Source organism: Drosophila innubila (genome assembly GCF_004354385.1).
Source record: "Drosophila innubila isolate TH190305 chromosome 3R unlocalized genomic scaffold, UK_Dinn_1.0 2_E_3R, whole genome shotgun sequence".
NCBI lineage: Eukaryota > Metazoa > Arthropoda > Insecta > Diptera > Drosophilidae > Drosophila > Drosophila innubila.
This window is the reverse complement of record NW_022995380.1, coordinates 25,543,958-25,557,427: the sequence shown is the minus strand read 5'-3', so window position 1 is coordinate 25,557,427 and position 13,470 is coordinate 25,543,958. Positions and strand designations below refer to the sequence as shown.

The 13,470-nt window shown below is 38.9% G+C and overlaps 1 protein-coding gene across 2 annotated transcripts in view; it reads left to right on the top strand.

Annotated features, from left to right (window-relative positions):
* Positions 1–13,470, top strand: part of LOC117791662 (homeobox protein homothorax) — a 121,410-nt gene that overhangs the window by 70,469 nt on the left and 37,471 nt on the right. Inside the window, exon 8 of one of the 2 annotated variants that reach the window (XM_034631471.1) lies at positions 4,452–4,499. In XM_034631471.1, the coding sequence (XP_034487362.1) occupies positions 4,452–4,499 (48 nt within the window). The remainder of the gene's footprint in view (positions 1–4,451; positions 4,500–13,470) is intronic. The other variant, XM_034631472.1, reaches the window with a different exon arrangement.

Genomic DNA, 13,470 nt, shown 5'->3' with positions numbered 1-13,470 from the left:
CCTTTGCCAGTTGGCAACCGCAAATGAAATTAAATATTGGCAGAAACAGCAAATAAATAAATCCAATGAAATGAATACAACAAAAAACAAAAATCGCTGCGGTTGGCGCATTGTTTTTATTTTATTTTTTTGTATTTATTCTATTATCAGTTGCCATGAAAAAATAAAGCGAAATAAATGATGCCTGCGGAGAGAAAGAGAGAGAGAGAGAGAGAGATAGAGATTATATTGCATATTTGAGTAGATGGAGGCGTTGCATATATGAGAGTACTGATAAAAAATTCATTAATTCATATGCAAAATGCAATTAAGCGCAGTGGCAAAGCAACAAAAAACATAGTAAATAAAATTAATAAAAAAAAATACGGAAATAAAAACAACAAAGATGACAATTAAAAAAAATACGTGGCATAAATAAATGAGGAATTGGGAAATGGGAAATGGGAAACAGCAAACGCAGCAGCAGTTAAATTAACAAATTGCATGCATATTTTAAATAAATATAAATATTTTAATAAGATTAAACTATAAAGCAGCCAAATGTCAAATGCGACCAGCGAATGCATTCCCAATGGGGCGAGCATAAAAAATGACTCTTTGCTTAATTTATGCGGTTTTCAATTACCCTTTTGATATGAATTAATGACCGCACCGGACGGTTTTTGTACTTTTTTTCTAGCCACATAATTTAATTAAACACTGCAAACCAAAGCCAGTGGGCCAACAGGCCACCCAAGCAGGCAAACCGCCTCTCTATGCGCTTCTCAAACATGCACCGCAATCGTGGACCTCTCTATGCGCTTCTCAGACGCTGAATTGCTTTCTTTGTTGCATTTTTTATAGCATTTCCAATATGTTCGTTTGGTTGGTTGGTTAGGTTGTTGTTGTTGTTGTTGTTGCATGCTGCACTCAATCATTTAATCCAAATGTTTTGTTTGCAACTACTTTGAGCTATGCGCATTCCAGCAACCGCCACAACAACAGCAACAACATTCCTTTGCTGCTCGCTGTCTGGACAGCACAATTTCATGCCCGTGTAAACTATTTGTCGACAATTTTGTCTGCTACAAAAGTCCGCGTGCCACAGTCAATGCAACCAAGCAAAGCCCACAACGAGCTCAAGTCCATGTCCAAGTCTGTGTCTAAGTCCGAGACCCAGACCGAGTCCGAGTCCAGCAAAGCGTAAAAGATAGTGATGTACCAAAAAAAATACATTGGAATATCGAAAAATCAATTTTATTAAAAGCGATTTTCAAGTAATTTAGCTCGATAATTTTTTTTTACGATCTATAGAGTTGATTCAAATGATTTTCATAAAAAATCGACAACTTACTGATATTTGTTAATTTGCAGAATTAAATTCAGTCGTTAATTTTTTGTTGAACGACTGTTAAAATGAACTGTACGAATAGTTTAAAGCAGGCAATAAAACGATACTAGTAAATAAAAGATTTGTAATAAAACTAAGCGTGTATTTCGAGATTTTTTATCTTGTTTTTTTTTTTTTTAAATAAAGGGGTATATATTGAATCAAAATTTACATTTTAAAACAATATAGTTATCTAGTTTTATGTTTTACCAAAGTCTGATTTGCTCAGTCGTATGATGTATTTTAGAATTATAACTGCGTTTTCCAATTAAAAAATAAAATATTGAAAAAACTCAATATTTGCAACTTGATGTATTATTTTTCTTTGATATATCAACAACTCGATTATTTTTTTGATAGATTTAACATTTCGATATACAGCTCGATTTAAATGGCTCGATATTTGCAACTCGCTGTTTGATTTTCCGATATATCGACAACTCAACTCTTTATGTTGGTCGATTTTACATTTCGATATAAAACTCGACTCAAAGTTTGGACTTACATCACTAGTAAGAGAGCGAGCTGACACGATACTTGGCTGAGTCGCTTAAAACCTGGTCAATTGCCGCTCTAATGACTGCCAACTTGTATCGCAATCGCAGTGCATATCCTTGCCATAAAAATGCACAAAATATGCAAAGTACAACGATTTAAATCAATTCTAAGCGCTATCAGTGCGGCTCTGCGTCTCGACATTGTTGTTGCTGACTAGCTCACTAGCTCAGGTGCTTATCAGCAGTTAACGCGTGTAAAGTAAGTTTACGTGTAGCACGGCAAAGTGCATTGATAAGCTCTAAGGTTGAGTCTCAGTTTCTCGTCTTCGCCACTTTCTTTGCTCGCTGTCTGTCGATTAGTCGATCAACGAATGAATTCAAGCCTTTTAAATATGCGAAAAAGAGAAGAGATGTTAAGAAAAGAGGATAAATAAAGTAAAGGGCTAAGATGCTCAGCTCAGTTGAGGTCTTGGCCTGGCCAACTCCATTATAGCTCATTATCGCCCCGAGCTGCGTCTTACATTATGTTGATGAGGCTTATTTTTTATATATATATTTTTTTTTTTGCTGGCCATTCTAATAGAAAAGCTCTTGCTAATTTGTAGCGTAAAAGAGAGAGAGAGAGAGAGGGAAGCAGAGAGTTGTGCTGTGCTGTTCATTAAAAGGCTGCCACGCCCACAGTGGCTTTCATTAATTGTTGACAATGATTACCTGGAGCGATGGCCCCAATGGCACCAAAGCACAAAACGAACGAAGAAGCGGGCAAAAAAAATGAATACAAAAAGCGGAGCATAATAAAAGGAGAAGCGAAGGGAAGTCAGTAAAGAAGGGCAAAGGAAAGAAGACAACGAAGTTGTGTTGTATTGAGCGAAATGCAATTTCAATTTCCAACGACAGGTGATAAATAAATCGAAACGCAACGAATTGAAATGAATCGACATCGGCATCGGTGGCATCGTCTCAACTGAACTCAGCTCAACTCGATTCAACCCGATTCTCAACTCTCGACTCTGGCAATCGATTCGTTGCGTTGCGTTACGAATGAAATTGCGCCATATTTGGGCGTTATTTGTGGCCGCCACTGTGTTTTTGGACTGCTACAGTGAGGCGTTGGCAATGAGCGACCGAAGGCATTTAATTGCCACCACGGCGTTTTTGACGTTCAAGCATCAGAAATCGAGTCCCCCATTGCCAGCATTTTCAAAAAGGTGTTTTGTCGCAAGACCTTAAGAGTCTACAGTCTACCATCTACCGTCTACAGTCTACAGTCTACCGTCTTCAATCTACAGTCTTCAGTCTGTGCTGCTGTGAGTGCGAATTGGCATTTTATTTTACGCATTTGGCATTTTCGGGCCACGTTGTTCATTTAGCCGTGTTTAGTGTCTGTCTCTGCTGCGCTTTTTAATTTTCATTGCCCAGTTTTTTTTTGTGCAGTGTCAGTGTCAAGTGCCGATTCTCGATTCTCGATTCTCAATTCGCTGATTCCCTGAATCTCAGTTGTGCAACAGGACAGCAACGAAATGATTTAAGATGTTCGACTGTCAGTGCTGACAACATTGACAGTAAAATTATTTCTACGCGCTGCAGCAGGTTAATTATCATTGATTTATTTACAACAGGAATCTCAACTTACAGCAAAACAACAGCCTAAATTATAAGATCCGACTTTAGTTTGGATAACATCAAATTTATATGAAATTTTCAACTATTTTATCGTGTTATTTAATTCGATTTAAACATAATTTCAAATGTGCTGGTAAAAGTGCTTAATCTTTTTACGTTCAGCTCCTAAAATCGCACATAAAATTGTTTTGGCAGAGCGAATAGTTTATGGGCGCCATATGATGGGCTTAAAATGCCATTTTATGCGCCATAAAATGCCAAAAACGTTGGGCAAAAAACACAAATACTAAAATTAAAATTAAAATTAAATAATTTATTGAAATGGAAACAATTGGACATAAAGACAGACAGACAGACAGACACACAAACATAGAGAGAGAGAGAGAGAGAGAGAGAGAGAGCGACAGAAAAAAATTAAGCATGACAGCTATAAATATTTTAAAATAGACACGAAAAAAAATGTAAATCTGTGCGTTAATTTGCATTTTTGTTGCATGATAACAAACAACACAGAAAATTGCCAACAACAAAATTAAAACACGAGACAATGTTAAAATATTATATTAAAATTAACATGGGGAAATGGGAAAAAGGGAAGCGGGAAATTGCGGTCAATAAAATTGCTTGTCAAAGTGAATTTAAAATAATTATTGTGCATAATGCGGCGTGTCGCGTATTAAATTAAATGCTGCACAATAAACGTATTAATAAAAATAATGTATTATAATTTATAAACCAAAAAAAAAAAAAAGAAGGAAAACGGAAAACTGTAAAGGTGTTCAAATTGACAGAAGAACAAAGACAAAAAAAGAACAAAGCCAACTAATGTGCAACAATGGAAACAAAGTAAATTCATGTAATGCCACAATAACAGATATAATTTAATTATGCATATGTAATGTTAATGTTAATGTAATTGTAATTAATTAATTGAATGTATTTCTCAATTTGTTTCTTTGCAGATGGTAAGTTCTTATCATCACTCAATCCTTCAGAACTAACATATGATGGTAAGTCACATTCCACATTAAGTCATTTAACACATTATATTGAATATTCGTACATTGTAGTCGCTTTGTCACTCTCTCTTTCTCTCACTCTCTCACTCTCTCTCTATCTCTCATTCTGTTTGTGGAGCACACGTCTCGTCAGTTTCGCACATTAATCAACTTACCAACTTGTCCCCTGATCAAACTTTGATCGTCTGTCCATCTATCAGTCTACCTGTCTGTCTGTACGTCTGTCTGTCCGTCTGTCCGTCTGTCTGTCACTAATCCTTCTGCTTGCTGTTAGCTGCTGTTACCGACCACGTTCCGGCCTGTGCCACGCCCACTTAGCGCGCCCTGGCCGCTTGTCGCTTCCTGTTTTGGCCGTCAGTCTTAAAATGAGAAATTTCTTTTTAATTTAGACCTAAACAGGCAGCAACTGAGGCAGCTGATAAAAAATCATTATAAAGTTAAATTTTAATTAAAAACTACAATCGATTATAAAAAGGGCAGACTGTCTGCGGCTCATAAATTGAACACTGGCGGTCTGAGAGCTTTCAACGTCCATGTCACGCCTCCCCCTCCCCACCCCAAACACAAAAAACCTGCATTCTCAGCTTCTGCTCCTGTTTTTACTGCTCAGTGCTGAAAATTTAGCTATTTTATAGTTATTTCTGGCATTTTTTGAAAGTAGGATTGCTAAAAAAATTTGAAAATTACTATTTGTTGGAAATTTAGCTATTTAAATTATATATTCAGCTACGTTTAGCTACTAATTTTTTTACTCTGTCCATTATCATAAAAATATAATAGATGTTAAGCTAGGAATTTGTTGTAGCTGCCACAATTATGGGTTGTCGCTGAAGTATCTACAAATTGAAACAATGGTTGCCTAAAATGCGGAAATCACTAAAGATACAAAATGACAATTTTTTTAAAAAACGATGGCTGTTTTCTAAACTATTTTTTATATTTATAAATTTAGTTTTTTTTTTTTTAAGGTTTTCCCACCAAATAACCAATTATAATTTTTTCTATAATGTTGGCAACACTGTCACTCCTTCTCCTCTTGCTTCTTAAGCTTTTTCTTTGTGATGGTGATGAACTTGTGCCAGTTTTTGATGTGAAAATCTGTGTTCTCGCTGTGCGCAGTGGCAGTTTCGTTGTTTGATAGCCGGCCCAGATTCCAAGCCTTGGGACGTGATTATATAAGCTGCGCTTTTCGCTTTCATTAATAAGCAACAACAGCTTGAGCAACAACAACAACAACAAGAGCAACAACAGCAAACGTTTGCCTGGCACGTGATTTTTGCTGCAAATTTTGATTTATGGCCTTGGTTGTTGTCTTGGCTAACTCGCCTGCAGTTCATAAAGAAATAAAAAAGCAGAAACAAATCATCGTCTACACGTAATGCAGATGTCCAGCGTCTTCAGTAAAGTTATATGTATAAGTGTACATATATATTTTTTATGACGTCACGCTGTGTTAAGTTGAAAAATGGTGTGTAAAATCATTAAAATTAGCAATAGTTGTAAAAATGCAACGACAGTAGCTGCCTTTAGTCCTTTTATGAAGTGCAACGGTCAGACAGACGATATGACTAATACGCCCTGTTGGCCGTTCAATGTTAGGCACAATTAATTTATGTATGTGTGTGTGTGTGTGTTTGTGTGTGTCAGCAGCAGGACCTACTAACCCAGTAAACACATTTGCAGACAGACACAAACACTTTTTAGGCCTGGCCCAGACACTGTAAAAAAGCAATAACAATAACAACAGCGAGAGCGAGTAGAAGAAGAAGAAAATGAAAAAACGAAAATGATAAATGCCAAAAAAGTGTAATTTGTATTATAAGCAACGTAACGTGGCCTGAAACTGGAACATGCTTTTTTTGGAGTGTAAGTGTGTGAGTGTGTGTGTGAGTGTGACTTATGTGCGCCCACAACAACAACAACAACAACAACTGCATTAGCCATGACCATGGCCAGACACAGACAGTGGGAGAGAGAGGGAGCGAGAGAGAGAGGGAGAGAGCGAGCATTTAAGCACAACTTTAAATAATCGTCTGTCAGAACTGTCAAACAAGCCGGCGAGCGCTAGAATTAATGGCACAGTGAAAGACAAAAAGAGTGAGAACAAGGCAGAGCGAGAGAGAGTGAGATAGCAAGAATGACAGCAACAGAAATACAGTTGTGCAAGTGTCTGTGTGTGTGTGTGTGTGTATGTGTCTGTGTGTGTGCAATTTGTTTGCCCTGCGCAGGCGCAAAGCGTGCATTGAACCTGTGACTGTGACTGCGACTGTTACTGTGACTGTGAACGTATGTGGAGCACATACATATACATACGTACATATATATGTATAAAGCGTCAGCCACAAGTTGAATTATTGTTTTTGCGCGTATTCGTTATCCATTGAACGGTAGACTCTACAAAGTGAGAGAGAGGGAGAGAGAGGGGGAGAGAGAGAGAGAGAGTATGGACTGCAACGGGAGATGGCGACGCAGTCGCAGCGTTGCTAAAAACAAAAACAATGTCTGCCCAGGCGTCGACTGCGCTGCCAATGTCGCTGCGGTGCTTTATCACTTTTGCGGCTGCCTCTGTCTGTGTGTGTATGTGTGTGGCTGTGTGTGTGTGTGTGTGTGTATAAACTTTACACAAAATTAATGCGCTGTGCCGCAGCGGGCGAACTTTCAACTGTTGCTGCTGCTGCTGCTGTTGTTGCTGTTGTTGTTGTTGCTGCTGGCTCAAGATGAAAAATTATTGCTTTTAATTTATTGCATAAACAAAGGCAGCGTAGGTCTCTCTGTGTGTGTATGTGTGTGTGTGTGTGTAACAGCGCTCAAGGTCACGGTTAAAGTGTGCACACACATACACAGACACTCTTGTGACGTCGACTGCGCTGCTTGGGGCTTTCCCCGGCGTCGCAGTCGCAGTCGCTGCTGCTGTCGCTGTCGCAGCGCCGCCAACTGTCAAAAATGATTTAGTAGTTCAAAGCCGCGTTTTGTTGTCGTCATTTTTCGCACTTTTGCGATTTGCCGACCAACCGCTGCCTGTCAGAAGCAACTTCAATAACAACAGCAACAGCAACAACAGCAACAAGAACATTTGACACTTGCAGCGGCCATTTTGACAGCTGGCAAAGGTCAAAGTGAAAGTAAAAGTGAGGCACACTTTTTGACAGATTGCCGTTTAATACACGTATATACATATAAACGTCATACCCGACAATTTTAGACTGTCCATCCATCTGTCCGTCTGTCCGTCTGTCAGTCTGTCCGTCCGTCAGTCCATCCGTCAGTGAGTTGTCAAGTGCAGTGCAGTTTTTGAAGCATTCAGCGCTTTTTTTTATAGTTCATTGCGTCGCCTTTCAATAAAAGCCAACAAGCAATGACAGCAACAACAATAAAATGCCAAATCAAAATCAAAAAACTGGCTAAATTAACTAGTCATAAAAGGCAAACCGAGGAGACGAGCAGAAAGTCATAAAAATCAAACAAAAAACAACAAACCAGAAACCAGAAACATCAACGCCAAAACGGCAACTGTTGATAGATCATTTTAAATATTTTTATATAGACAATTTGTTGTTGTTGTTGTTGTTGTCAGCTGACAAAATCAAAATCAAAACTGAAACTGAAAGCTAAAAACACACTGAGCACTGAAAACTGAACGCGACGGCTATAAACTTTGATTTATGATGTTGATAAATGAGAATTTAATAAATTTGCTTATTTGCTCAACGCTTTTCGAGTCTCGTTCTCAGTCTCAGTCTCAGTTTCATTTTCAGTATTGAGTAGTTTAATTTTGAAACAAAATGCCGAAACATCAATTAAATGCTAAAGGTATTCAAAGTTCAGACTGTTTAAATTGTGTGATTTAATTGACAAATGATGGCGCTTATTTCAATAGATTAACATGCCTTTTATATTGTTGTCTGAACATTTATCTCTCTCTCTCTCTCTCTCCATACCTCTCTCTCTCGCTCTTGCTTTTTGCTGTTTTTTAAGAAATTACCAATTAGTTGTCTAGCTGTCTGTCTGATTTTTATAGGACTTTAAAACAATGCAGTTTAAATAACAGCGTTCAATTAATCGTTTTAATAAGAACAAAAAGTTTCTTAAATAAACTTTTTATGCATTTTGTTGATATTTTCTATAGTTTGCCTTAAGTTTTTTATTCTTATAATTAAATAAATAATAGTTAAAGCTATCAGTCAGTTTTTTAATATTTTAAATTGTCTTAGTTTTTCGTCAGTTTTCTATAAATTCAATTGCAAAATCTTCTACTATTTCTTGTACATTTCATGCATAATTGAAAGCAAGACTTGTCATGAAATAATATAATTTACCACCCCGGGCAATTCACTCGTCCTTTTGAAGGCAACTCATCATAATTCCATAGCATATGCGCGGGCGCTTAAGCTTAAGCTGTCAGAAAGGACTGAGCTGTTTTTGGGCCGGGCCAAAAGCCACTCCTGTGAATACGTATTACGGCTGGAATACATAAATCCACCACAATATGCGCTTGATATTCACTTGATGCGCCCAAATTCCGACGATTGTCCTACTGAATTATGCATGCAACAAATTGTATAAAAATTTGTGCAACTTTACGTAGTTACGTGCCGAAAATTTGGAAATCAAGTTGTTGCCCTCTCACTCGATAGAGCAACATTTGAGGCATACTTGTCAGCCGAAAAGAAAGTCCTTATCCTCAAGCTCATCCTCCATTCACATCCTTATCGTCAGGTCCTGGGGATAAGTCAACCCTCCTGAGGACCAGACAAAGTTACTTGGGACTGAATTGAAACTGGTCTCTGTACCGTTTACAAAGTGATTACTCGTGTTTAAAAATTGATGACTGCTGTTGGACACGTTTTCAATTTGAAAACGGCCAAGAAAATGTTTACTTCTCCCTCTCTCTCTCTCTTTCCACTTTAGCTATGCATTTAACGAAATTGAAACTGCTTCGAGTTGAAAACTTCAGGTGAAATTGTCACATAAAATCATTTGATCGACCTTTGGCATGTCGTTAAATGTGAACGTTACAATTTGTGCCTTTTACGAGTACAATGCGATGGAAACTGTGTTGTCATCTGTCGATGGGGCAATTAAATGCTCTGGGGGCATCGTTAAATCATCGCTGTTGATTGACTCGTGGCTGCTGTCCGTCCTTGAAGATTTACGGCCGTTAAATGCTACACACACTCGGTCACATCATCGCTTATAATCGATCGGCCTTTTATTGCTGGCCATAAAAATCGCCAGCTTGAATGTGTAACCAAATATGCTAAATAGCTAACTGATGAATTGAAGACTAGACGTTTTTGTTATTTGAGAAAATAAAATTTGCTTATTTTTATTCGGGTGTGGTCAAGTGAAATACCAGTTAAGAGGCAGTAATTGCGCCCCAAGGTATGCAATACTTTTGCATGTGTGTTAAGCACATTTAAGGCAACTTTTTGTGGCAGTTGCCTGTAAAGTTTCGACTGGTTTTTATTAGCCAACAGCTGGCTTAAAGTTTGATTAAACTTCATGCATTGATAGCAAGCTCAAACACAAGCTACAAATTTATAGACACTGTGTTTTCTCTACATGCCCAACTTTTGATATAGCTCGACAGCGACTACAATAACAATTGGAATGTGTGTGTGTGTGTGTGTGAGTGTTGGAATGGGGGGGTGGCTCAGTTGAAGGGGGTGTATCCATTTGCCAAAATAGCAAAACTTGCATAAAAACTTTTGCGCAACAACTTGGACTTTTTCATCAAACAAAACAACAAACTAAAGCGAAATGAAACAAACTTTTAATGCAGCCAGAGAGTCAGAGCCAACCAGAGTCAAGCAGGAGCCAACTCACACATACACACACACACAGCCACACACACACAAACAGACACAAACAGACACAAACACACACACATACATACTTACTTAGAGTACACTCTTTATATGCACTACATTCCGCGCCCTGGCACAGCTGTCAGTCAGTCCAAAATATTTTCACACACACACACACACACACACACTGGGAGATAGAAACACCAATACAGAGTCAGCTCGGAAAAATAGCAGCCAACATGGCGAACAAAAGTTTCCACGCTGCGGCAAAAAGCGGAAATGCATTCAAAATCTAATATGGCAGCCATGGTCATGAGCAACAACAGCAACAACAACAACTTCGACTCTTTAGCTGGAAAAGTAGCAGCTAAACAAAAAGACTAAAGAGTGCCAAAGAAGAAAATGCAATTTTCTGAAAAACCCATTAAATGTTAGCCAGCAAAAAAAAAGAAACCAAAAAAAAAACAAAAAAAAAGGCAACGAAGAGAACTGCAAATAAAGCAAAAAAGCCGAAGCTGAAGTAGAAGATTGGTAAGAAGAAGAAGAAGCAGAGGAAGAGCGAGGAGCTAGAGTGCAGGGAAGGGGCAAGGGAAAGTGGGAGCAGGCGGAGCTAGTGATAGACTGGCTATGTATAGAAAGTATTTAGGTATATATGTATGTACACACACACACACACACATACACATATAAAATGCTGCCCTTAAACCATGAGATGACTTGTGTATTTTCATGAAGCCATTAAAAGCACTTTAAAACGACTTGGAGCTGTAAAGACGAGCTTTAAAGCCAAATCAGCCAACCTGCAAGTCTCTGCATGTCCCTGCATGTCCCTACATGTCGCTGCATGTCCCTGCACATTCACATGTCATATACAAGGCACCAGGCATCCGAAGAGTCTGCCTCCTGTGCTGATAGAGCCATTTACGCCGTCAGCACATAATGATGACAATGCACAGGCTTTTTGTGGGTGTGTGTGGGGTAGTGGGGGAGGGGGTAGGGGTAGCGGGAGCAGCTGCAATGTCTGCTGACGGATTTCCATGGCATATAACAAACACTGCCTCAGGACGCGATGCCGCGTCTGCCATTGAAAGGCGCAGACGATGTTGCAGCTGCACGAATGGATGGATGAACGAATGGAGACGCCACCCAAGTCAGAGGCACAGACACAGACACAGATACAGACACAGACACTGCCAGAGGCAGCAGCAGCAGCAGCAGCTGTTGTTATTTCTATGCCACGTCCTTTGTCTGTCTAGCTATCTCGACCATGTGTGTGTGTGCGAGTGTGTGTGTATGTGTGTGTGTGTGTGTGGCAAGGATATATGCCTGACGATGAAATTTAATGGGGTGCTTTGATGCGATTGGTTTTCATATAACGCAGGCGCTTAAAATCATCGAATCATTCAAAAGAAAAGTGAGCTGACTGCTCCACACACACACAAACACACAAGCACACACAAACACACACACACACACACACGCAGCTGGAGCAAGCGCCAAGAGAGCGCCAAACATTGCCTGGAAGAAGCTAAGGAAAGAAAGCAAAAAAAAGTAAAAAAAATAATGAAAAAAAAAAAAGCAAAACAAAAACAACAGAAACACGCAGCTTGTGTATAAGAATTTTTCTGCTGACTGAAAATAAAAGAAATGCAAAAAAAAAGAATATAGAAAAATGCTAGCTGCTGCAGCGAATGTGCTGTGTGTGTGTGTGGTGTGTGTGTGTGTAGGGCATTTTCTTTGGCTGCTCGACTCGCTGTCGGTTTTTTATATAAAAGGCTGACGATGATGACGACAACAGAACTCAATTCAACTCAACTCAACATTGAGCTAGAGCTGAGCTGAGCTGGAGCTGGAGCTGAACACGAGCAGGAGCACGAGAAGCAAACGATGTCCGAGTCGTGGCTGGAGAAGGCAGAGAGAAAGCAAGGGAGAAGGAGAAGGAGAAGTAGAAGAAGCAGAAGTCGCTATCCCTGTCGTAGTCGTAGTCGCAATCCTCGCCAATACGCACACAGACAGCTGCCACATAGTACACACACTCACACACACACACTCGCACACAGACGTACAGTGACTGCGCATGAAAAAAGCTTTTCTTCATTTATATGGTTAGCATTTATACGTTACGTACTTTTTCTTTCTCGTTATTTTTCGCCATTCTTTCATTCATTTTTCCTTTACTGCTTATGGTTGGGTGTCACAGCTATGTATGTAAAGATACAAAATACATCTAGAGTTACAACTATAGATACATTCAGATATTTACATATGAATTGCTTTAAAGAATTCAATTTGAATTTCTAATTTTAACATAAGATTTAAGTTAAATTGCTTAAAACATGATTAAGACACTTAAAATATTTGCAACTTATTTAAGCTGCAGTTAATGAAGTTCTCTTTTATTTACTTAAATACTTACAATTCACAATATGGCTAACAAGTTTTGACTGTCTTGAATTTGGACTTGGATGTAAATCAACAAGTTTTGCACAAGCGCATAAATTTGTCATGACAGGCGGCAAGTGCAGCTTAGTACTTGCAACAAGATACATTAACAGCAGACAGTTACCTGCCCCCTCCCACTTCCCACAGCCTACTCCCCGCAGTTGTGAAAACCTCTTGAAACAAAATGAGACGCGAGCTGTCATGACAAATCGCATTGCCAAATTAATACTCTGTGTGTGTGTGAGAGTGTGTGTGTAAGTGTGTGTGCAGTCAAGCAACAACAAAACATTACACACACACAACACACACACACACCAATGCATTGCAATGCTTTAAGCGCGCTTTTATCGATTATTGTAGCATACTTACTGGCGTTATTTTGTGTGACGTTCACAAATGTTGTTGTTGTTGTTGTTTTTGTTTTTGTTTGACTGAAAGGGCTAAAAATTACTCAGCCAGCAACTTTTGCCGCGTCATGGCCAACTGCAAGTAATGGCAATTTGTTGAGCAGTGTAAAAATTGCGAATCCAACACCTTTTCCTGCAGAAAGTGGCAACAGTAAAGTCGACTTAAAGCTTTTCCTACACATTTATAAACTCTGGCAAAATACACAAAAGTCTGGTCAAGAACTCGACTTGATATAATACAATACACAGCACACACACACACACACACACACACACACATCTCGAAGTTGTCAAGTTGCAGACGGA